General features: G+C 37.6%; 1 protein-coding gene across 19 annotated transcripts in view; it reads left to right on the top strand.

Annotated features, from left to right (window-relative positions):
* KLHL32 (kelch like family member 32) overlaps positions 1-26664 on the top strand; it is a 171453-nt gene that overhangs the window by 106426 nt on the left and 38363 nt on the right. For 17 of the 19 annotated variants that reach the window (XM_067293967.1, XM_067293966.1, XM_067293965.1 and 14 more), the window contains one exon: positions 6847-7062. The exons of the other annotated variants lie outside the window; for them this stretch is intronic. In XM_067293967.1, coding sequence (XP_067150068.1) covers positions 6847-7062 — 216 coding nt within the window. The remainder of the gene's footprint in view (positions 1-6846; positions 7063-26664) is intronic. 19 annotated transcript variants of the gene reach the window in all.

The raw sequence follows: 26664 nt of genomic DNA, 5'->3' as shown, positions 1-26664 counted from the left end.
TCATTTCTGAGCATCCTCAGTAGAATCTGCTGCATTTCAGCTGATCATTTTCAATTCCCATTCGTAACATGTCATATTATTTCTGTCCTGCCTGACAGACAGAAGGGCTGTTACTGTGTCTCACTTGAGGAACAAGTTTACAGAGAATTTTCATGTATTAAATCATAGGGTGGCTTTGAGCTACTAATGTGATACCATCAAGAAAAAGGCAGTTTGAGCCTGAGGTATTTCATGCAAGATAATTTCTTAAAACTAAGGAAGTATTAATGCCAATGTACAAGATAATGCTGGAACATCATGAGAAGTATTTTTAAGAGTTTGCCCATGCAGAAGTAAAAATGAAGTCAAATTGGCATAGGTGCAGGAAAGGGGGCAGCTGGGATGATCAGGAAGGCCTGTTTTATGTGAGGAGATTAAAAGAGCTTGGCTTGTTTAGTCTAGCAAAATGAGGGCTGAGGAGGAATATGATTGCTTTCTGTAAATATATCAACGGAATAAACACCGGGGAGAGAGAGAGTTGTTAAAACTAAAAGATAATGTTGGCACAGGAACAAATGTGTATAAACTGTCTGAGTAAATTAAGCCTGAAATTAGAAGAAGGAGTCTCAAAATCAGCTGAGCCTTCTGGTGGTAGTAGTTGGGAGCAATACCTTGAACGAGTTTTATGATGGATTTTTCTAAACTTATGACTAAGTCTGAGCTTGTCCAGTATTGTAGAGGAATCAGCTTGCAGTCCTGTATTCTCCTGCCTTAAACTGTCATTAAACTCTACAGAAGAATTTAAAGAAATGGCATTGTGCAGTTCTGTTTTTCTTGATTCCTCTTGCTGATGGTAGATATTTTTCTGACTGCTACTTCTGTGAACTTTGCTGGGGTTCTAAAGGACAAAACTTGCTCTTTCTGGATGTGACAATCTTAGCAACAGCAAAAGGATAACAGAAAGTCAGCATATGAGCTTGCTGGTGGCCGACAGATTAGCCAAATAGTTTTCTGCTTTCTTTTATCACACTGAAGTCACGCTGAAGAGTTAGCAGAAATATGAAGTAATGAAAACATTCTTAAAGTCTGTGTATCAACAGCTTGTGATTTCTGCCAGAAGAATGCAAGATTATATCATCCCTCATCACGTGGGACAGACTCCCATATTTGACAAAATTTGTAAATGTGATGCTTTGGGTGCATGCTGTCTGAAACGGTGTAAAAAGGCCAGAGGAAGGGTGAAACTCTAAAAAATGTTTCTGTCTTCTTCAGTTTTACTTTGAGTATCTGCGTATTATGGTATGTTTCACTTTTTTTTTTTTTTTTTTTTTTTGGAAGCTCAGATGTATGTTTCATCACATGAGCTAGTTTGAGAATGTCATGGGCTTCCACTTGCCTTGTGAAGGTCACAGGCTGCCCTCATGCCTTCGAAGAGGGTGCTTGCTAGCACCAGCCAGCAGGATGGAAACTGAAAACTAAGCAGATGTAGGTAACCACCAAGTGAGAAGGGAAATAAATTCTCACAGGGAAGAGGGGAAATAATAGACCTGAATCTTTTTGATATTGTTGTTCTTGTAATTAGCCCCAGACCTACTTTGGAATAACAGCAAGGATGCAAAATATCTTTTCACACATTTAAAAAAAAAAAAAAAAAAAAGGCAAAGAGATTAAAGAATATGCTGAGAAAGTGGTGATCTACCAGACAAAATAATTTTATAAAATGAGTCAATTAAAAAGTTATCCTTAACTGTGCCTGTAAATACATCTGTACTCCACAGTGGTCTTGTAATGAATGTAAACACTATTTTATAGAATGAGAAATTCTGGCCCAGCTGTCCCACCGTGACCCTGCTACCGTGACCCTGCTTCAGCAAAAATGTCTTTCACGGTTCAACTGGATGGCTTTGGTGTTTAGTGGGAGGAAGTTTCCAGATAAGACCTAAAATACAGTTTTTGAAGTATTTGTGCATATGCTTAGCATGAAATAAGCTCATCTGTTGCCCTGTTACCTGTATATAGGTAGTCTGCTGGTTCTTGGGTAAATGAGTGTTGGGTAAATGAGTGCGGCATTCCACAACTGGAGCCTTTGTTGCTATAAGAAAAAGAAGTTATTATTGGCAGAACTGGATTTATTTTCTTTAAACTCAGTTGGTCCCTTTTATTGTCATATAAATGTATTTTTCTGCTGCAATTTTTTGTTTTGGTAATACTCCTTAGCTATTTAGAATCTCTTTGCTGTGATTTATGCCAAGATTCTGTTCTGAATGATTCAGCTGGTTTATTGTATTTAACATAGCGGAGAACCTAGAGGATTTAGGGTCAGGACCCTGTTGTACTAGATGTTGTTTAAGTATTTTGAATAAACAAGTCCCTGCTGTAGAGACCTCAGAAAAGCATTTTTGCTTTAAAGAGGCTGACTGCCTTATAGAAAAGGGGGAACTGGTGACACAATGCAGCCCTTCTCTGTTACACTGGTAGGGCTAGTCATGTAATACCCTGATTTATAACAGTGCTGTAATCTAAATAGGAAGCAGGTGGAGTCACAACTGGGTATGATACTTTGGATATTAATGGCTTGGCTCGGCAATGGAATTTCTAAAGCTGTATATACTTTTTCTGTCTTAATTATGCATTCATTAAAAGCTTTTATACCCAACAGAATAAAGTAAATATTTTTTGATCTCTGTAGTGTGCTCCCAGACTGTAGATTTGCACAGCAGGGTCTTGATAATCTGAATAAATTGTATTTCCCCAAGGAGTTTATCTTTCAAATAAGGTCATAAAGAAATGCATTCTTTCCCCTTAGTTCTCCTTGCACTTTTTCTGCTATTTATAACACAGAGCACAGGAATAGAGGTACATTGTAGTCTACTGTGTAGTTGGTTATGATTAACTCTAATTTATCAATCTGTTATTTCTATCCTTTTCTGTGGCTTGTGCAATGCAATTATTCTTAAAAATACAAACGAATAAAGATGAATTTGAAAGTAATTTAAATACAGTGTTTATTTAAAAAAAAGTTTGACAATTTATCATATCTCTATATTAAAATACATCTCCGTATTAAAATACAGAGAATGTCACATCAGTTATTTTAAGCATTTAATACTGTCATCTTTTCAGGTTTGTTTGGAAAACTGATTTTCTTTTACAAGGATTTTAAATGTCAGCTCGTGGTTAAATTGGTTTGGTACCAAAAGGCTGCTGTTACTGACACACAAGACCAATAATGTAGAACAATGGATTCACTTAACTATTGAAAGAGGAGGAAAAAAGTACAGTACATAGAATGTGTGGGATCAGATGCACCTCTTCATTTTTGAAGCAGACACTGATAAATCATTTGGCCAATTTGTTAAACTGGTTTGAGTTTTCGATGGGATTTTAGAATCTTTTCAACTGTTAATTATAAGATCTCTCTATATAATCTTACACATATTTTCTTTGTCCAAAAATGTTTCAGCAGTGTAAAATGCATCACAGTAGAAAAGATAGGATCACTACCTTTCCTTAATTCTCTTTAGCTCTTGACAGTTCTGCTTGTGTTCATATTTTATCTTTCAATTCAAAAAAGATAAATGGTCTGTATGAAAGTTTATAAAAAAAAGTTTACAAGTTAAAATAATTTATAAATTATATATATGTATAAAAATATAGAAATTAATACCTGTTTTGTATTCCTTTTTTTTTTTTAAAGAAGATATGTTGTGATACAGTTCCAGAAGAAAGTTGCACCCAACTTTTAGATTTTTGTAACTTGCTCTAACACAATCTAATAAAATTCATGGAAAGCAGAGACAGCCAGAACTCTTATCCATGCCCACAGTTGAATTGAAAGAGTAACAATTTCACTTTCATTTATTTAACAGAAAGTTTTAATTCATTTATGAGTTTAGTTGGAAAATGTATTCAGAGAAAGTAAATCAGACTGAGTAGTTAATGGTTGCTTTGTTACTTTCTTTTTCTAATGCCAGAAGATAAAAGTGTATTCTTTGCAACTAGCTTACGTACCCCACTGTACTCTGATGTTTCTGGAAGTCTTGCCACATATTGAGAGCGGGGTTAACTGATCAGCAATATACATCTTGCAGTCTCAGCATGACATTTTTGCCCTCTAGTATCATCACAGAGACAGTAACGTGTAGTACTGTGTAATTTTGTTTGGAGTATTGGTATGACAATCTGATAATTTTCATTTGTAAAAGCTAATGCAGTACTTTGGCTGTGAAATACAGACCTATAGATCAACCTTAGAGAAACACAAATGTGTTTCTGATTGCAGGCCAAGACCAGTTTTAAGGAGATACACTTGCAATATGCATCAAGCAGTGAGCCACAAGTTGTGGCAGGTCAATAACATGTTGTATTGGAGGAAACCTCAAACATCTGCTGAAGCCTAGCAATAAAAATAGATAAATAATGCCCATAATAAATAAATAGACACATAAATAAATAAACATCTGAAATAAGTAAACAAACACATAAATATAAATAAATGATATTGTAAATAAACAACTGATAGAAGTTTGTTTATTTATCCATAGGTATCTTCAGCCTTTTCAACTATATACCAGTTTTCAGCAAAAACTTCAACTGGTGTTGATTTGAGGGGATAGGGGAGTTTGGGAGATGATCAGAAATACCCAACCAAAAATGAAGCCTCTGCAGTGTCTTTTAGATTTCACTGAAGATATGAAGTTTTTTTTCAGGGAAAAATTGCATTTGTGTGTCACATTACTTTTGCTGTCTAATGAGCAAAGATTTTACTATGCCAGCTCCAGTAATGCCGTCTTCTGAAGACCACCAAAATCCCACTGGCCTTCTCCATTGACATGCAATGGGGTTTGATCAGGCTTGTATTTCAGTTGGAAAGTTGATCTTCAAATCACAATTCTTGATTATTTATTTGTTTATTTTTGTTATTCTTCCCAACCATAGCTGTTGACTACAAAAAAGTTCAGTAAATATACACTGAGTTCTTTTAATTTTTTTTCTGCATGTTTGCATTCATTCAATTGATGATTTGGTTTTTTAAAGATAGTCTTCCAAACCAGTGACAGTAAAATGTGGTTGTTACTTGTGCTGTGATGTTTACTTCGATTATGCTCCTTTGCATTGTGCCACAACTGCTTGGCCATCGCAGAAGTGGTGTTTTGAGGTACCATCTGTGATCTGCAGATACTACTTCAAAGAATAAGGCACACAAGAGATACTTCTCATTTAAAATTCATTCTTTTTTTCTTTCTCTCTGCAGTTGGGGAGGATTTATCCTTACCTCCTCTATTTCACTGTGGAGAGGAAGTGACACAGTAGAACTGCTCAGAATTTCTGTGATGGCCTGTAGAGCTTATTCCGGCAGCATAAGCAACTTTTATCTTTTCTTCCAGGAAGACAATATGAGACTCTTATGCAGCAGCTTAAGTAGATAATGAATAGAATTTATCTTTAACATACAACCCTGCCAATGAAGGTGAACAGTTAGAGTGGGAGATTATTTAACAAATAGAAGCCTCCAAAGGACTTTGGTTCAATTTCCTTCAGTACTGACTGCTCTAAGGAGGAGAAAAAAATTGTGTTCCTCCACTCTCCATTGCATATGCATAAACAGCTCCACAGTCATTGGGACAGCCACCGAATTCACGCATTCAAGATACAGTCCATAAAACATTCCAAAAAACCCCTCTTCTCACTTTCCCATCTTCCCTGTTGCTCTGCTCTATCTGCCAGCCGTGCGGCTCATTTGACATTTACAAGATTTCTTGTCAGTTTCATTTGGTGCTGCCATTCCATCCAGCAGAGCAGTGAAAGCGAAATTGACTTAATTTAGTCTGTTTCTCTTTCTTGCTCTAGTCCCTATGTTAACTAACCAGCAAAGTGAAACTGACAACAGTTCTTGTCATTTTCACACATGGAGCTGGTCAAGAAGAAGGCTGCTGATAGGGAGCAATGTGGTAATTAGGAAGATGAAAAGCGGCTTGTGGAGGGGAGGAGATGAGGGAAAAAGATGTGTGAGCATACAGCAAGAACAGAGAACAAATAAACATGCTTATTTCCCAAATGTGCTGAGTCCTTTTGTCTGTTATGGATGAATTCATGCCCTCTCCCCTGAAGAGTGCATCATCTAGAACAGGAGTAGTTAGCTGTCCAGACACTAATTTTCAAAGAATACCAAGTTGAAAATGTTGGCTCATTAATGTAAGATATCTGTTATCTGGATGAAAAAAACCTTCTTGCCCTGACTGTAGCTTTTGTCTCTAAATTTTTCTGCTGGTAGAAGAAAGGGGAGAAAGACTGAGGCCAATGTCATCTACAGGTTGCTGCCAGGGGAGGAAAAAAAGGGGGGTTTTTTTGTTTATTGAAGATAAATTTATATAGAAAATGTAGTTGAGCATGTCACAAAGAAGTGTTTTGTGAGGTTTCAGTGGAGCTAAAAGTTATGCTGCACAGATGCTCTAGCTCACTCAAAATAGTAAATAATGAACAAAAAATTGCTTGGAACAAACCATTGTAATTAACAAATATATTTTTTAATTCACTTTTTAAGTCCTGAGAGGTTTTGTCATACACTGTAAGTCATGCTGGTTTATTATTTTGTGTACTACTCCATATTTCTTATAAATGCTGTGTACATATATAATTTTAGCAGTTGCAGCACAAATGAGTACTCTCATGTATATTTGCATATGCAGTGGTAGCATTTGCACATACATTTTGAATGAGACTATGTTAATTAATCTGAAGTTATATTGCCTTCTATCTCCCTAGCTTCCAAAAGAGCAACCTTTTTTCATTATCTGAGACCTCTGGGGTTTTTTGTTTTGATTTGGTTTTTTTCTGAGACACATTTTGTTTGCTTCACCCATCTAGGAACTAAATAGTTTTAATTATTTGGACCTGTATAAGCTCGCGGACCTCTTCAACCTCACTTTGTTGGAGAATGCAGTGGTTGACTTCTTAGTAAAACATCTGTCTGAGCTATTGAAGAGTCATCCTGAAGAAGTCCTGGCACTCCCATACTGTCTTCTTCGAGAGGTTTTTAAAAGTGATAGACTCACTTCACTCAGTGAAGAACAAATCTGGCAGGTAAGGAAATTAGTAAAACAAGCAAAATATGTAATACTCTGTAAACCGTAAGAGTACTCTGTTGTTTTGGAACCTGGAGCAATCTTAAGAGAGACTAAGGACTTGGGCAAAAACTTTGAATAACAGCTGAGGGATTTTTTAAATTAAATTTTAAAAAATGCTATATTGTATTGATATTATTAGTTCATTTGAAATAGGAATCTGTTTATTGCTTAATTTTGTGTGGTGCAGATGTGATGAGATACTTTCTTCCAGATCTAACTTTGCTGGTGAGAATAGATGATCAATGCATGCAACTTGATTATCATTGCCTCTGTATGGAGCGAGGCTAGCCCCGCCAGTCTGTGACAGACCTGCTTCTGCAAATCTCTTCCATTCACTTCAGACGAAACTAGTTGTATTAATTTCAGTTAGTCATTGAAATTGTGTAGGCCACTGCAGCTGACTTTGCCTGAAGCAAAATATGGAGTTGTCACACAGACTGCTCTGTGAGGAGATGCGTGGAGGCAGTATGCATCAGTAGAAGAGTTGTGGCAAGAAGCTGGAGGTGGCAATCGCTTCTACTAAAAAAAGCTGGATCTAGAAAAGGACCACAGGTTGACAGACGTAGAATATTAACAAGAGTAAGGCATTGTGTTGTGAGCTTTATTATGGAAAAAGTAGTCCACTGCCAAAAATACACGTAGGCTGTAAAGAGGGGCACAGAAAAACAAACAAAATCCAGCCTTGGAAACATTTCCACCATACATCTGTAAAAATTGGAGCTCATGATATAGCGGAAGTAAATTTTGATAATGTGTTACCCAAACATTCCTTTTTGTTTTCTTTTTTTCTGTCATGTTTAATAGAAGAAAAGTAGTTCAGGGTTTTTCAAGGTAGAAGTTAATTTACTTGAAAAAAACCTGTTCTTTCTTTTAGAAGATGGGATATCTTGGTCCAACAGAGGGGCCTGAGATTCAGAAGATTGCTTTATATTCAAACCCTGTTATTTATCTGCTTATCTCTTGGATTATTTTAAGCAAATTATTACATCCGTCTGCCATTGTTTTCTCAAAGTATAAACTGTGCGTTCATCTGTAGGGCCCTTTGTGTTCTGTGGATGAACATCATTGTGTAGGAACAAAATATCTCAGCTTAACCTCTTCAAACTACAATGGCAGTATGCGGATGTAATGTAATCCTTTGGCCTGACTGACATATTTGTTTCCAAAACTTTGAGGCTAAGATTATGGAGTTTTTCTGAAGATGATATTTTCTGCAGATAGTAATATTGAAGTTGGATTCCTTCCTCTCCTGGTCTCTGGAGAGTGTCTGTGCAACAGAACCTGCAGCACGGTAACTGTGGTGGTTTTTTTTTTTTTTTCTTTTTTTAAGCAGGATACTCTGGAGTCCCAACCCATATTCCCTTGATCATAAAGCAGTTTTTGTATGTAATAGGTATGTAATAATATGTAATAATAAAAATGTACAGGATTGTATATGGGGCATAGCTGACTGGCCAGTTTGTTTTTATGATCATTTCTCTGCAGGTGCAGTGAAATCTAGCTATGTGCTTGGAAATACTTTTGCTAGAAAAGTTACTGCAGAAAGTCGTACAAGCATTATTTAATGCCAGCTCATTAGCGGACAAGCATATGCAGGATAGTACACCCTACGCAGCTTGCTGAAATAAAGTTTGGGAAATGGGAGTTTTTAAATCTTGTGGCATTGCCCTGTCTTGCAGGAGTAACTCAGAAATAATTTTCTTAATTGTATGCACTCCAGTCAATGAACATTTCATGAAGCAAGTATGACAAAGCTTATGTTACTATTGCAGGGTCATACTGGGGAGAGATATTTATAGGTAATGTGCTGCTTTTTGAGTGACAACAAACTCCACACTGTCCATTTAAGCATTATTGTAATTGCCTCTGTAAAGGTTACTCATGCAGTTGTGAAGAATTTCTTAAACTATTTTACTGCTGCAGGCAATATGTGTATGTGTGTCATCTTAATTCATTCTGTAGAACCATGAATAAATATATATATTTATAAATATTCCAGGTCCCCAGAATGAATTAAAAGACTCACACAAATATTTACCAATTTAGGCATTCAGAAGGCAATAAGAAACTCTTTTTGCTTTATCTTAGTAAATAAGTAATTCCTTCGTAGTCAACCCAATAGAAGAAAATCAAATCAGACCAGCTATATTGCCTCAAGTGTAGTTAAGCTCATCATTTTTGCTAAGGTTATAGTGGTAATGCAATATACCATAGAAGAATCTAATATTCAGCCCAGGGTGAAGATTGGGTATGCCAGAGGATTAGTGTCAGGGTGCTTTATAGAAGTGAAACTTGATGGACAGGCTGGAGACAGATCTACAGAATCTCATTAAATTGCTGAATTGTTCATTACTGAGCACTCTCACTGTAATAAAGTGCTCATTGACTTTGACAAATCCCCATCCCATGTTTTAAAGAAGAACAGCAAAGCAAGAGGTGTTGGGAAGGCAAGAGGAAATTGGCACAAAGTGGGGCAGATAATAGAAAAGTTGAGATGGAGGATGCTACCATTTGATTTGTATGTCTTACCTGTGACTGGTGTGGCCTTCTGCACACAGCATGTTGTGGCAATATGAATTTAACATGTCCCCAAGTAGTCAAGGCACCTTGACTGCTAGTAGGGCTCCCATGAAGCCCTAAGCACAAATTAAAGCTTCCCTCAAAGAACCTCTGGAAGGGATGCAACTGTCTGCAAAGCACAGTTATTCTCGCTAAATTCCCAATGTCCACTGGATGACTTCAGCCGAATGCACGTAAAGATTAAGGCAGTTATTTTAGTGCATCTAAGTCTGTACACAGAGCCATGCTTGAATGTGATCTGAACTGAAGTGATTGCAGCACATATGCAGCCCGTTCCAGATTTTTATTCAACTACCAATTATGAATTGCCCAACTTTAGTGAATATGGTGAAATATACCCTTGAAGAAACCAAGATTGAGGAAGTTAATCAGTAATATTAATGTCAATAAATTAGGATGCGGATTAATTTTTAGTAATTCCTGTTGGTTCTTTCAGAAAGAAAAGTTCAAACAAGGTTAAAGTGGACAAACTGAGTAGTTCATTTCTCTTTCTACCTTTTAAAATCTTATGAAACTCTTTGGCCTATTGTAGGTTAATTATTTTTGGAGATGCAATAGAGAATATATATACATATATCTTAAAACAAGCAAGCAATCCACCCCGTAAAACCTCCACAGGCTGAGAAATAGGAGCAGCTTGGTAGCCTCGATCATTGGAGCTTTTTAGGTAGGCTAAGCTAGTAACAATGATTATTATGTGGCATAGCATTTTTTTCATATTGATTATTACATTTGACTAGCATGTGAGATTATTAAATATTACTTTGTGACCATATGAAATTTATGGCTTGTCAGCTGCATTAAAATGTGAGTAAACTTAAAGTAATGACATGGAAGAAAGGATTAAAAAAAAAACAAAGAAAAACAAGTTAAAAAAAGCAAATTGTTCTTTGGTACTTTTACTCTTCATCATATGTTTGTGTCTGAGCTGTGTAGCATATTTTATTCACAGGAAATGGTCATCATGAGGACATAAATGTCTAGTTTTTCATGATGTGAAAAGTGAATCTTTTCATAAGTGGCCTTTACTAAAAAGGCTCATTGGCTCTACTTTAAGGAAGCAGATTAATTCTTTCCCTTGATAATTGAAAAGGTAACCAAACTTGTATGACAGAGCATGCTCTCAGAGAAATCTAGCAGTAGAGGGCTTCTTGTTGGAACCTTAGCAAGGAGAAAGCAAGCCAAAGATTTAAGTAATAAACTGATGTTAGCTTTAGTTGCAATATGGTTATACCTCAGTCATATACATTATTACAAATCAGCATTAAGAGGCGTAAAAGTTCACTCTTCAAGGATCATACTAATAGTTAGAGATAGAAATATCTGTTGGATCATTCTGTCCCCTGGCAGTACATTGGTCAAATGATGCTGTAATAAATACTGCACTTAATCCAGGGTGAACTCTGAATCACATTAGACTAAAAATCATCACATGAGATCAATATAGATTAGTTTCTTCCTCCCCCACTACTGGCAAAGTAGGTTCTTAGAGGATATATATATTTTTAAATGGTTAACATTAAGAGTAGATCAGTCTTAGTGTTTGCCAATACTTCTCAAGTTAACATTAAGAATTTTTTGTTGATTTGTACTTTGCCACTCAGTCCAGTTTCTTGCCATCAACTGATAAGTAATCTAGGAAAATCTGGTAGATAATACTCCTCGAGTAGTTTATACAGCTGAAAAGCATGTAGCTATGCTTTGTCTTTTCCAGGGGTAGCCACTGAAGACACTCCAGTCCTGTTAACTTGCTTTGGTATGGTAACATGAGCTTGTGTTTGCATCACACACAATGATGTTCCACATCTGAAAGTGTAGTACTAGTTCTTCCTTTTGATACTATGAACATGAAGTGCAAAATCAGTCTTTGATCTCTATATTAGAGAAGTGTCTTTCGTTGAATAGATAGAAAAATAAGTGGGAGGAAGACTACAGTGACACAGGTCAGTATGAGTTGGTAAACATCTGTTTTATAAAAATAACAAATGTATAAATCTAGTTCTCTTGTTGCAGTCCTGCTTATCCTCTTCTAAGGAAGAGTAAAGGACCCTGTTTTTAACTGCCTTTTCATGCAGTTCTGGTCCATTCAAATCTCCTTGTGACAATTGTGGAGGGCTAAATGGATTCTCCAGCAGAAATCCATGGAGTTCAGTGCTGCTGGAAATCTTACTCTGTACACATTATAGCAGGCTGTTACCATGGAACAGTTGTCTGCCACAGATAGGCCCACAGACATCCTCCATACATCACTAATGGTGTCCACATTTTCTTGTATAGAACAGCAGTTTCTAGAAGTGGGTTGTCATGTACCAGTACAAACTTTCCATTCCATTAGTGCAGTACTTGAATTTTTTTGCTGCCAATCATTTGATTCTATAGAGCAATTTTTAATATGAGAGCAAAAATCATATTTCTCAGGGATTTATATACGTTTTGACAAAATGCAGACTAAGTGCCTCACTAAACATGAACTTAAGTTCTGCTGCAAAAAAAATAACATTTTAAATAGTAAGTAAAGGGGAGCCTTTCAGTAATCAGCTTTGTGTTTAAACAGTATATTAGCATTTCACTGTTAAAGAAATAAGCTGAAGTCCTCTCTTGGGCAATAAGTGAAATTATGTCTGGTGGTCTGATGCTTGTCCGTGGGGAGTATTTAGCCTAAGCAGAAAACCACCACACTAAATGTGGCTGTCAGCCTCTTATCAGGAGGCCTAGGAGAGAAAAAAGGAGTTTGATGCATATCAAGGCTGAGGTGAATTGGTGAAGCTATATGGGAAAATCAGCATATTGCCTGTGGATCTTTTGGTGGGTTTTCACCCCCTTTATAGTACCTTTTTCACGGGCAGTCTGTGTAAAAATGCCAAAGAGCCACTGCAGTATCCACTGTGCCGGATCTGCTGTCCTTGCACTAACTGTATCATGAATAGCTCCAAGCAAGAATACACAGTTACCCTCAAGTAAAACTGGTGTGAAAACATAGCCTATGGTAGGATGTTGGTTTCATTTTCCGAAGGCTAATCCTGCTGACACAGTTGTCTCACCTGAATTGAGAGCGCACAATGGTAATATTCCTAACAGTCTCTCCAGACTATTTGGGAGGGATTCATTTGTGTAAACATTTGTAAACATCTAACATTTTTGGGTAGGATATCCAATGATATTGGTAATGGTATTAGTATCTTGCTTTACAGTGAAAATGTCTACTGCCTGTTTGTGCCGTCCCTTTACCTGATGGGTTTGACAGTCATCTCCCTCCTTTGCCTGCCTTAGCTTAGATCTTGTCGTTTACAGTAAGATCTTCTGTATTTTATATGTAGTTTTGTTTTGAAGTTTTCAAAGTTTCTGCATGTTATTTCTTGAATATTGGCTAATTTATTGTAACTGTTATTTATCAACAATAGCCACATAGAGAGGGATCGTCTATATTAAAAATATGTTTATATTAGAAGCAACTGTGTATTTGTTTTTGATACATGTCAATTCCAGAAAGCTTGATTATTTTGCTGCTGCTGCTACAAGCAATAAAGAAATTACTGGAGGGCATTACTTTTGCTTCTGTGTCCTACAGTAACATCGCCTCACCTAATTTATTCTTGATTAACTTCAGAACTGCATAGAGTATCACAGCAATATTAAGGAAGGCTGCTGTGCCCATGGCTCTGGAATTTAGGTCACTTTTCAGCTAAGCAGTGGATACATGTTTTGGCTTAGACAGAGATGACACCAAGGTGTGCACACACCAAGACACCCTCTGTGATACTGTATTCTGCATTTGAATTAGTCTGTTATGGTGGGTTTTGTGTTGACTGTTATCTTCTTTGTGGCACTGATCTGTCAGAGAAGATTAAGTGAAGGATAACTATATTAATATGCAGGTATATGGTTAGATAAAAGAAAGCTGCTTTGGCCATAGTATTGTGAAAGCCAGACATGGTTGGAAATACACATTCCTTTCATTTTTAAGTTAAAGAATATGTAAGCATAGATAAAGTCCCAAATCCATGGATATTATGGATGCTCAAATGAGGCAGTCAGTAGTTACTGTCTTAGTTAACATCTTCCATTGAGAGATACAAATGGCAATAATCTCTACTTTTTTGAAATCCCAGTAAAGCTCTTTAATATTTTTTCTGATGGGTTTTACCTTGGTGAAACTGCTAGAAAATGAGAAACTTGCTCTTTTGCGGATGCCCAGCTCCATATTTCATCATGTTTGCCTTTGGGAGCTGGGAGAAGCATTACCTCTATTTGTAACTATGGAACAAAAGAAGAGTGAGAAAGAAAATTAAATTAAAGCCATATACACTATCATCAGTGTGATACTTAGGATCTAAATTCTGGAGTTAAGTGCTTACACTAGTATCTAAGTGTGTAAAGTTATATGATGTAAATTTGTGCCAATATGTCTAGACCTGCTGGTTCAGTGCTATTCAGCATGACTGCTGAGGCCTGACCTGTCATTGCCTCCCAATAAAGGAGTCCTCAGACTCCTTAGACCCCTTCATGCCAGGGAGCTAGCATGGAAGAGATTACAACAAATACATTGGTCAAAAAGATCTTAAGAAGCCTTACTGTGAACTTGATTCCAAGCTAGAGGTCTGTGTGAGGTAGTAACGATGGACAGGAAGGATGATGGTCTTTGAACTGAGAGTCTGTGTTGAAAAGCTTTTGAATTGTTCCTTTAGGGTGGAGCCTACTGTAGTGTTTATGTGAAACTGTAGAAGTCTGCATTTTGTGAGGTTCACCTTTCAGCAGTTGCAGTTGTTTCACTTTGCTTCAGATGTAATTTGATGAGTTTAAATAAACAGATGTTTGTTTTCATCTTGTGGTAGCTAAGCTCTGACATTCCTGATGCATGAGATACATTTGGGATCCTAAATACATTTACAAATATGGCTTTAAGTGTCTAAGTCACTTTTTAAAAAGAAATAATATTCTTAGGACAATTAGTTGATTTTGAAAAATAAACTCATCGTTTGAAAATAGTAAGAGTCGTACACTAGTCTGAATCCTATCGTGTGGCTATTAAAGACTAAATCAGAGTCAACAAAATGGACATCCTTAACAAGACATCATTTGATTAAAAAGGAAAGTATTCTGTTCACAAAAAGCTGATTGAGCTACACCTGGTGTACTTGCTGTTTACTTTTTGTATTTAGAAAGGAATGGGGAAAAAATCCCAACTGAAAAATCAGCTGAAAGGAATGCCAGCTCCTAAAATACAAGTATGTTGTCTGCTGACAGAAAAAAGCATAAATGTTCCCACAGTTAATATTTGTGGGCCCATCCTTGTTAAAATGAGATTCCTGCAGTGCTCAAGAGATGAAGAATTGGGCTTACTAATGCATAATGTAGACTTCAATGCCTGATGTCTGGTAGTTGCAGGTGTGAAGCGGATAGGGGGAAGTAGGGGAATCTCGAGCAGTATGAGTATGAAACCCAGAAGGGTAGACTGACACTGTAGTTGTCAGAGGGTTCATTGACATAATAAAAAACAAAACAGAAATAAAGTTCTTCCTGCAGTGAAGGTACTAGTGATATCACTGGTTTAAAAAAATATATATATATATATGCACACATATACACACGTAATGATTGCACTTGGAAAAATTGACCTCAGTGGTTTTGTAATAATGTGACATGTTGAGAGCATACGTCTATATAAACTGGCAAAGAGTATGTATTCTGATGTACATTTTTGTGTGTGACCTAAGATATTAATGATATACAAGTCCTGTATAGCTGTTGTCAAGATTATTATAGAAAATTATACATTTTATGTCATTTGTTGGATTTGCCTATTAACTCCATAGAAAATTATACCCTAACAATAGGGAAGAAAGAAATAGTAATCCTTCTACATTCAAGAACCATTTGAACTAATTTCTGCAGAGCTGTATTTCATTTTTATAGAATTTTGTTGTTTTTGTGCCTCTTTTATTCTCCATCAATTTTTATTGATGAAAGCCAGTAGATTCCTGTCTCCATAGAGAGCCACTATACATTTTAAATATATTCCAAGGGAAAAAAAAAAAACACCCAGAGAGGAATAGCAATCAAAACAAGGTGTATTGGAAGGTAAAAGATTGTCATTTCCAGTTATAATTATGTACCAGCAACTTATTTTAATGCTAAGTGTGGCAATGTAAGGTTTCAGTGCATTTGATGTCAGCCTGAATGTTTCTTTAAAAATAAAAATGAATAATTCTGGATTTTGAAAGGATGGTTGCTGGGAGTTTTCTCTTCCTCTGTTTCCCATGGGCTCTGTCCTCACCCTTCTTTTAGAAAAGAGAGACTGTGATTATTTAAATTGGTCTAATGCTCTCATAAACTTTGTTCGCCTTAAACTAAAATCAAATCACAGTGAAGAGTCTTAGTTCGACAGCTCTGTTTATGAAGAGGTAAGCTTTTGCTCATTGCAACTTTTTACAAAGTTACACAAGTGAGATAAAATATCTAGCAGTGTTGGTTTGACCATCATGACAAATGATGGCGAGGCCAAACCTGAGCATTTTGTGGTGAGTTAGAAAATGGATGGCAAGGAGTTCCTACCTCAGAGCTTCTCACCGTTCGATACAGGTATTAAAGAGAGGCAAATGTAGTAGGGTCCATAGGTTTTAGAACCTGTTAAGCTACTTCTAGGGAATGCTTATGGTGGGGGAGCTTGCTTGTCGTTTCCAATTCTTTTCTATGGCTGGACCTGTCTGAAAAGAAAAGATGAGGTTCTTGGCTCTGGATTCCAGTTTTGGTGTTTGGTTTTATTGCTTTTGTGCACTCTGGTTAGACTGTCACCCTCCCCACTCTATTCTGACGTTCTTGTTAAAACAAAGGTTACTTTGATTGCAACAGTCGGTAGAACCTTTCCACTGTGATAAATCCCATCTCATTTATTTTATTTATTTGTGTACACTTCCAGGTCTGGTGGTCATTGTAGCACACAGGAAAATAGAATTGTTGTCAGTAGTGGGGTAGCTGCAAAGTGTATTGCAATAGCGGCTACTCAGTAGCTCGTAGAAATTTTAAACACACAGTTGCATATGGAGTGTCATTGCCCCGTGGGTTGCACAGGGCCTTGCTCCATCCTTGTGTCATAGCAGAAGAATGACAGAGGGGCAAGAAGCATATTTGTAGATCTTCTTTGTAGATGAGCCCCAAATGATTGTTAAGAAAACAACTCCACGCATTAGACTGAAGATGTAATAGCACAAGAACATACTTCTCTTGAAATAAAGTCAAATTTTTTTACTGCCAGCACAATATAGGATAGTTTTGTCTTTGCTGCTCCAAGAAGATTAAGGAATAGAGTGTTTATTGCCAGTACGGAGATATGCTTTTCAGCCAAAAGAATATCTTAAATATTTTTGTCAGATCATATTTAGGGGTCTGTTTTTTCGTGTTTTGTCAGATACATGCATCTTGCCAGGCTTTATTTTAGGGCACAGAGCACAAAAATCTCCAAGGGATTTTGGTTGTGGAGAAAAGAAACTCCTTCAGTTGTGGACAGGTTGTGGGGACAGAAGATTTTCATTATGTGCTCAGCTATACCACTGCTGTCTTCTGTCATATCACTTAATTTTTCTGTCTCTTAGTTTCCGTGCCTGGAAAATGATTGAAGTGTATACTTCTCACATGGAAACTCTAGTTCTAGTGTTTATAAATTTCTTTGAGATACTTGGAAGGAAAGTGCTATATAATTTTGAAGTTCAGATTCCCCAGAAGGTGTAAAATGGCATAATTCCATGAGCTGTGATAATTTGCAACAGCTGAGAGTATACCTTCTGTCCTTACCTTACTTTACTTCATGCCTGAGTAGATGAAAAGTTTATTTTTTTCCATTATAACAACTCTTTGCTCTAATCTAATATGATGTATTACCATATATAATATTATATATTAATGTAGTGTAAGTAGCCTTTTATAAAGCTGATTTTTGAACATAGTTATTTTATTATGTCTGAAAAGTTTAAATATTTTTATTGAGGTTAGTTAATGTCTTCTAGACATTCTAGACTTCTGTCTAGTCTCATTTCCAGTAACAATAAGAAATAGTAAAATAAGTGCATTGGATAAAGTGTTCAAAAGAAGTGAATATTCTATTCTTAACTCTTCATAACTGGTCATCATTATAAAACTTTAAATTTTTCCTATATCTTTCAAAAAAATTCTTTGAACTTCCCCAAAGAATGAAACCTCCCCATAACTAACACTGTCTCTCTCACCACCTTTCTGGTAAAATAACGGCCCTGTGGGAAGGGCAGTGGTGTTGTGCCAGCATTGTGGGGGAGAAGCAAGCTCACGGTAAAGCACTGGCCTGAGAATTGCTCTGGATTTAGTTGCTGGAGAATTCATCTGTGGGCAGGAATATGCCTGATTTCAGTTCCTCATCCTCAAAATAGAGATATTAATTCCTCCCTTCCTCACAAGAATGTTGCGGGGAAAAAAATTATTGAAAAATTTTGAGATGAGATACAGCTGTGAAAATTGCTACTAATGGACCTTTTTGCATATGCCTAAGATATCTGGCAAAGTCATGGAGCATATGTATTCTTCTTGTACCTGTTGAGGACTGTACAGGACAATATATTCATCTAGCAGCCCTATGAGGAAATCAGGCAATTGGTGGTTGATGCTTTACAGCTTAACTGCTTTAAGATAGATCCTATCAGCACTTGAGAAAAACTGAGAAATATTTTTAATACATTGTGATTCACTTTAACACCGTTAATTTTGATAAATGTTTGCTATTAATATAGCTGCATGATGTACCTCTACCTTAATCGCAATATAATATCATGAAATGCATCATTCATGTTGCTAGACAGAGTATGGCCAACCACTCAGCTTGCAGAATGTAACTCAGTGCTCAAAGATCAAAATCAGATTTCTGCCTGTTGAAAACTGACTGGCTCACAGATGAAGGGATGCTTTTCTGAAAGTCATAGATTGTCATCTTTAAGCTACATAGATCCCAAACCAACAAAACTCCAACCAAGAGGTATAGAAGTTCTTATTTAGCAGATCAAAGGCTTCCTGAAGTAGCATTCTGACAAGATCCACTACGGCTTTTGCAGAGGTGCCTAAAGGGCCAGGGGGAGATACATTAACAAGTGCCCTCACTCTCCATATCTAATTAACTTTGGGGTTCTCTAATCTTCCTTTTGGGTCACGTATTTACTGAAGTCATAGTTCATTTATATTTGGCTTCCCTCTCTCTCTTACCTGAGCCTACTGTCTCCAGACCCTGGCAGTCTGTGAAACTGGGTCTGTGGGAATACACTCTGTGTGGCCCCCCTGTACAGCAAGCCAGTGCCACTGCTGAAGTAGGGGTCCTATATGAGTGTGGGAAGGTGTTGGGGACAGACAGCAGAATGAGAGTGTCTTTGAATAGTTGGTGTGATCCCAGCGTGTGGGGCACAGGGGAGGAGATGCAAATACAGGAGACTGCTATTTGTGTGGAGAAACAGCTTTATTCCGAGTCTTTTCTCTGCTCCATCCATCAAATAAAGCACCTTCTGGCAATTTCCCAAGCTGTTACTTCCCTTTTCTATTGACATGTTAGGTCAGGTGTGCTTGGGAATGTCTTGGGGTCATTCCCAGGAGTTCACTAAATCTACATGTATATTGTAAGCAGTGTCTTTATACCTAGAAAAGGTTGGGCACTTTAGTATTTGAAACAGGAAGAAAGGGGAATTCAGCTGACAGAAGAGAGTGGGAAAGAGTGAGGAAAAGTACTTACCAAGCCACTGACACACTGGGCACCTTTTAGTGTCACGCTCCCTTTATATAGGACTTGGAACTAATAGATCCTTCTTAATGGGGCTGATTTTGGAGCCTTTATGCTATCTGAGGACAGTAAAACACTTTGTTATACAAAGAAAAAGCACGCATATTTCTTAAAAAGGCCTGTAGCCTAATATGCTGAGTGTACCTCGACAGTGGGACGGAGCTGGCTGAAAGTAAGGTGCAAGCAACCTACAGAGAAGGGACATGGGATAACTTGAAGATATCAGTTGATATCTACAATTTGTTTTAAGATTTTATATCCATTTGCAGTTCCTTTTCTTCAGAGAATCTGTTACTGTGAACCTGCTTACATCAACAGTAGACTTCAATAAATTAAACTACAACAGGAACAAGTGAAAATGGCAGCCCCTGTGTCAGCCAGGGTGTGCAGGCTTGCTCACAGCCTCTTCAACTTAGGGCAGTTGTGTTTCTCCACTCAGATGGATGTTGTGCTTACAGCCCTAAACTTCCAAGGAATTAAAACTTACATTCTGTAGTGTGAGGAAAAGGTACAGGAAATAGAATTATCTAAAAGTCTTTTGTTGGTAGCATCAGTCTTCTCTATCCACTCCCACTTCAGATAAACATTAATCTTTGCTGCTAAGCTTCTTTTTGTTTTCCTATGCTGAATGTTGATACACATTTAGTGATGGCTGATAGACTAGAGAACATCTGATGATAGCAAAGATCACGTAAGAAAAGATCTACCTTTCTCCATTTGAAATAATTGTTTCCTTTGAAGGTACAAACAGGTTCTTTTGATTTACAATGGCTTCCTTACAGAGCCGTTGCGAGGATGGGAAACCACATGGCTGGAGCTGGTTGAGGCCGGGAGTAGAAGTAGACTGTAGCTGAGGAGTTGCAGGAAGCCTAAACCTTCCATTCTTTCCCAGTTTTGCCAAAAGAGAGCCCAAATTGTTCTTCTTTGGTTTGTGAAGTACTCTGATTTTCTGCTGATGACTAAGGTAACAAACACCTAATGGAATAGGTTCACTTCGTGTCCCTTAGAACATGGGCATGAACAACCCACCAGAAAGCTGAATATTGATGCTGTCAGCAGCACAGTAACTGGTTTCTTCTTTCATCTCCAAGCAATCACTGCTTAGATTCTGTTATTCATTCTAAGGGGGAAAGGATTATTAATGCACTGTTCTTTAATTTTGTTTGTGTGTGCGCGTGTGTGCGAGAGAGAGAACAGGAGAGCAATAATGCAATAACTACATTGGCTAAGAGAAAACATTTGCAAGAGATCCTTTCCCATTTTTTTTAATCTTCTCTTATCATGAAGAATGTGAGCTGTGATAAATTGTTCTGCTAATCAAACAGCACTGAAAGGTTAGGTCATTGGAAGTCTTTAGTCATTTTGTGCTTTTCAAGAGTGAATTTGTTAAAATTATGCTGAATACCCACTTAAAGCCTCGGCTGAAAACCCTACCTGTGTTTTATAACTCTGCACTGCCAGAACTCATAATAAGTCAAACATTCTTTCAGAGGTACTCATAAGGGAGAAAAAACTCTGTAAATTTAAGAGTAATTTCAGATTGTAAATGAAAAAGAGAGGCACGACTGTTCATTTGCACCAATCATGCCTTCCTTTCATCTGCTCTGATTAGGCCTGGTGCGGTTTCATCAAACTACTCCATCACTGAGCTGTCACTCCAGTCGTCTGTTGATTGAAAACAATCAGGGCTCTGATGGCACAATTATTCTGACCCTTTAACTAGAGGCTGCTGTGATAATGAAAGGTTGATTATGATAGTTTGTGCCTCTTTCAGTTTGCCAAGAAGGTTAATTTGGGTATCAGACGGATGTTTAATGGGCGCTTGCTGGCTACACTGAGGTAAATGAGAACGTGCAGTCTTCGATATTGCATGGATATAGTTTGGCTGTCAATCATTGTCATTTTGAGTTTGTGCCTCACACTCTGGAAAACACATTTTATTTTTTCCTTGGGATTTAATTTATTCTGTGCCCTGAGGAAGTTCTTTCACTCTGTGACCTTCACAGTAGCTTTCTCTGTCTTTTTTCCCTTCCCTCAAATGGAGCCCAAAGGCATAATGTATCCAGAGGAACATTTTTCTTTCATTTTTCACATTAAAAAAAAAAGGAAATTTTAAAATCCCTGTTTATCAACTCACCCTGAACAGAGTAAATGTTTTAATTCTGATTGTAAAATCAGAATGTGCAAATGAAAGCTTGCCTGCTTGCTAATGCAATGCCACACAGGAGGCTCCTTACATATACACACATTTGTAAAACTGACAAACAAGTAATTTTAAAATGTCTCTGTGTAAAGAGAGTGGGGGGTGGCACAGCATTATTTTCAGATTACACACACATGCCCTCAGCTTGGTGCAGTGTAAATACAGTCACAGTCACTGTACTACAACTTTTTGAGTTAGAAAGTCTCTCTTCAGGGTCTGAGGCAAAAGACATTTCATTGCAGATTCAGAGATTATTAATATTTACTGTGTTCAGATTGAGAGAATCCTATGCATAATTTTTTAGTTGTTTGGCTCAAGGTGCAAAAGAAATGCAAATACCTAATAATTTTGATTGTTCTTCATGCAGCTCATTACAGTCTTATTTTTATGCACATTTTTAATTCAAAAAAAAAAAAAGATTTCTATCTTTAAGGCTCTATGGCATGTTGGTTTGAGTCACTTATTTTAATGCTGCTGTCAAATATAAGGTAGTACCTGACTGATACAATTGTAGAAGAGAGTCTGGACACTGTGCCACATGCTTGCTTACTAAGCCATGCCTACTTCCTAAAAATATTCATGAGTAACTCTGGCTTTGAAAATTTGTCTTTTTTTTTCCAGAAGGATTTCTTCACCCATGTGTTGTTTGTTTTTTTTTCCTAAATGGGTGGTAGAGTCCAATTTAGTCCACCTCACTTACATAAAAGGCTTAAATTGATATCCTAATGCAGGTTTCCTCCTCTAGAGTCTCTGGAGAGAGAGAAGGACTCAGACCCTTCAGAGATCCAAATTCAAGCCCTTTGGAAATCCGTTTTCATTTTAAAAGTGGAAGTCCCTCCATGGGCTTCAGTGGACTTTGTTTCAGAGCTTTAGTAAATATCTTGGTTTATACATAAGTTCTGATCCCGTACTTGAGATTTAAAGAGCCAGGGTGGTGCTGATGATGTCCAATTAAATAAGACAGTGGTTTTGAGGCAAGAGGTTTCAGTCTGGAAAATCTGAGACTTGTTGAATTAAAGAATCTCCAAGGAGAGGCCAAATCAGATGTGCAAATTTATAGTCAAAATACACATTTGCATTGCAACAGGAAATGTGGCAATACAGTTTAAACTGAAAGCAAATGTTGAACTAGTAAACTCCAAGTTTTGCTTTTCGAAGTTCCCTAGGTCCCTTAAAGTCATTTCTGTAGTAGCTGTGTTGCTTTCATGACTTTTTTGCCTTATTTATCAGTAGGAGCAGATCTACAGCACTTTCCAAAATACTTAAGATACTAATTTGATTTTTTTCTGGCTTTCAGTTTTGCTTATCTTTAAACAACAAGGCACAGAAAAACTGTTTGGGTGAGATTTGTGTTGAAAGAAGAGATTTGGGGGGGTTGTTTTTTTCCTTCCCCTGGTATACCGTCAGATTATCATGCAGAAATCTGATCATTTGTGTTGAATGTATCTGGTCTCAGTCTAGGAGAAAACTTCCCTCTCACTTTTGTTTCCATATTTAAAATTATCCTTTCTCCTAAAAGAAAATGTTCACTATGTTATTTTATTTGAAAATTCCATTTGTTTCAATGAGAAAGCGTGAATTCATTGTTTTTGAAAGCTTGTCAAATTTAATGTTTCCTTTCATTTGTTATTGCTAAAAAAAATACTCAATTTTTCCACCACTGTCACTAGTTTGCTCCTTGTCAGTTATTAGAGACCTTAGATGGTATAAACTAGCATAATTCCTTTGAAATTTGTGGGACTATGGCATGAATATGTCAACTAAAGATCAGGCTGGAATAACTTTAATGGAGTTCCCATGGCCCCTGCCCCTTGTGGAGTCCAGGATCAGAGCAGTGTTTTCTCTGTCGGAGCACTGTAGACATAAACCTTCCCTGACGCTAAGTTTGTGACTTAAAGTAGTTTACAAATGAACCTGGGTGTAATGAATATGTCAGGCTTTTGCATTGATAAAGTAGCTTGCCTTTTCTGGTTCGAAAACTTCCTGCGATGCCAATTGAAGGTCTAGCGTGTTTACCAGCAGCGTGCCGTGAGAACAGTTCACGGGGGACGCTGAACAGGCAAGGCGAAGACGCGTCAGGGTCTGTTGCTTCCAAGTATGGTTGGTAAGCCAGAAAAACAGGTAACTGTTGCAGGCCTGCCCCAGTGCTACCTTCCACAGAAGTGAAACCCCTAACTCTGCTTTGGCTTCCACTGCCTCTGTGCCCTTTCCAGCTGTGGCACGTACACTGTTAATGGCAGGGAGGGAAGGGCCAGGCTCCTAGGCTGTGTGAATTAGGCTGCTGAAGCACTGTGGTGCGAGCAGAAGTGACCGTTGTAAGTACAACGAAATCCCAGTCAGATATGCGAGTACATTTAGATGTACGCTCCAGCCGCGCCACAGTATATTGTCCATCTGTTCCCTGATGTTTTGAGTGTGTGTGAAAACCATGTCCTTTTGAGGACCTGGTTTTGTCATTTACTTAGTTTAGAAGATGAATATGGCAAAATAAATTATTTATTAAAGTTGATATAGGTACTGGGCTGTGGCTTCCTTCTCATACTCACACATTAAAATTAATAAGAAAAGAAGCTTTCAACAGTTTAAACAGCATTTGCCTATATGGTAGTAAGAGTAGGAGTCCTTCCTTATTTTGTAAATTATTTAATAGTGATATAAATATTTTTAAACTCAAAATTGTGGAGAGTCTCTTTGTTTTTGCTTACTTGTTTGTGTTTTAAACACAGTTGTGCTTTCAAGTATTAGAGAAGAGATTCTCCTTAGAGAAGTCTGGATGTGTCCTTGCAGTGTCAAAAAGTGTATAATGGCTTTCTGTTGCCTATACTGACTGCAGTTGCTAATACCTGCTGCCAGAGAGGCTAGAAAATAGGCACTCTAATTAGTGTGTATATGGTGTAAATTTTGAAGACCCTGTGCAGGCACCAGTCTCAGTCTGGATTAAACAAAACCTGAGTAAAGGTGGTGGAGCTTGAATTGAGTAAATATACAAATATTTGCTAGTATGTTACATACAAGTTTGCACTTCTGCCGTATATTCACGAGCGTTATTTTTGCCTCCTTTACACTAAGGGAAATATAGAACTGTACTGCAGTTCATCAGTGACTGTTTCTACTACATGCAAAAGACTTGTTTGGTACTTGATTTTCTTTTGATCTTTGCCCCCTCCAACCTCCCAATAGCTGCCAAGCCATCCGCGACTGGAGTGGCAGTTCACCTCACTGGTAGCTCTGTTTCCTTCCACACTGTGTTCTGCTAGAGAGCACTGTAACCATGTGCACTGCACACGAAATGTAAAAATCTGAGCTCTCAGTTTGTGGGTGCCCCTAAAACCATATGACCTGCTCCATAGCCCTGTGTCATGATTTAGGTGATGGTCATGCATCCTGTGGAATATACACATAAATGCATACATCTGTGGCTTTAATATATAGTAACTATTTTAAAGGACTGTTCCAACATGAATTTATGGCATTTAAAGTCAAGTAACGCTAATTGGTATCAATAGCAAGACAGATATAAACATTACAGCTTTTAGCTCGTACCACCTTTTTTCTGCCTTGGAGAATCAAAGATTAGGTGTAAGTCACATGAGATACTGTAGTCAAGTTGTGTTCAGTGATAGCGGGAGGGCAGTCAGCCAGTGGCCAGTGATTCCGGTGGGAATCACGCATTGTGATTCCCAGATCTCAGTTGCTCCCTTAAGAGCAACTTCAATGCCAACAAAGCCTCTCTGTCCAGTATGAACTACCTACAGCCCATACAGGTGATAAGGTGATGTGTAGGCTTCTTAGCCCTGCCTTCTAAATTTATATAGTAAAATGCAGTACTCTACAACAAACTGACCTCAGACTTGAAGTCTGGTAAGAGTCAGTAGCTGCCTATACAAAAGACATCACCTGGGATTCACCTTACTCCCTCTATTGCTGTTGCAGAGAAGAGAAGGGTGATTAGAAGAGAGGATGATGTGTTTAGAGGATCCCCAGGAGGTTGCAATAAATTGAATTTGGAAAGATTCAAAGGTTTTCATGGGTAAAAAGAAATAAGCAAGACATATGGCTGGGGATGAAATAGGGCAGGAAAAGATAAAGTTTTGCATCAGGGCTGGGAATAGATCATACATCTCCAATGAGTGCCAACAGTATCCTTATTCCACTCTGCACCATTGCTGTGGTGGTATAGAAATTCCATGATTTTAGAGAAATATTACACATTATTGATTACAGTGAAACTTTTTTTTTAACGACAACTCCACGAATATTCTCAATACAGACCAAACTCAGTGTGAACCAAGTTGCTTTTGCCAAACTTCATGCAGCAGAGAATGTGTGTTGTAATGGAGATGTCATCCCTTCTGCTGCAACTCTTCACACATCCCCATATGCACAAATGTAGACAGTGCGTCTGTGAAAGGTATGAATGTAGTGTTGTTTGTGTGTTTATACAGTATTTATTGGGGGGGGAGCAGAAAGAGAAGAGGAGGAGTGAGGTTCTAAGATATTAACAGGCATTGATGTGAAAATTGACTTAAAAGCCTTGTAATTACCAAGACCTGATTGCAGCAATGTGCAGGTGACACCTGTGCTATGATGCTTTAGGTATGAGTGATGACATGGACTGTAAGCAAAAGAAACACCAATCTGTTGGACTTGAGTGATGACATATAAAATACTCTTTGTAAATTCTTCTCCTTCAATATAGCAACCCACACATCAGTCAGTATGAATTCAGTTGGTGTCTTCATCATGATGAAGACAGCCTGAATTCCGCTTGAATTTCAGTGTCTAGTCAATGATGAGAGCTAAATGCCTCTGAAGATTTTGAGGAATGGTTCACATGGCCTAAGAGATGGAACAGGGAGTTACTTAAAGCCACTCAGCAGGAGACAACTAGGCATGTATATCTGGTAGGTTTTAGAACATGTGACTATAATCCTCAATGATTTCAAGTCCACAAGCACTTTAAAATGTATTTAACTCTTTGTTTACCGGCA

Source organism: Apteryx mantelli, chromosome 3 (assembly GCF_036417845.1).
Source record: "Apteryx mantelli isolate bAptMan1 chromosome 3, bAptMan1.hap1, whole genome shotgun sequence".
In the NCBI taxonomy this organism is placed as follows: domain Eukaryota; kingdom Metazoa; phylum Chordata; class Aves; order Apterygiformes; family Apterygidae; genus Apteryx; species Apteryx mantelli.
This window is presented reverse-complemented; position numbering and strand designations above follow the sequence as displayed.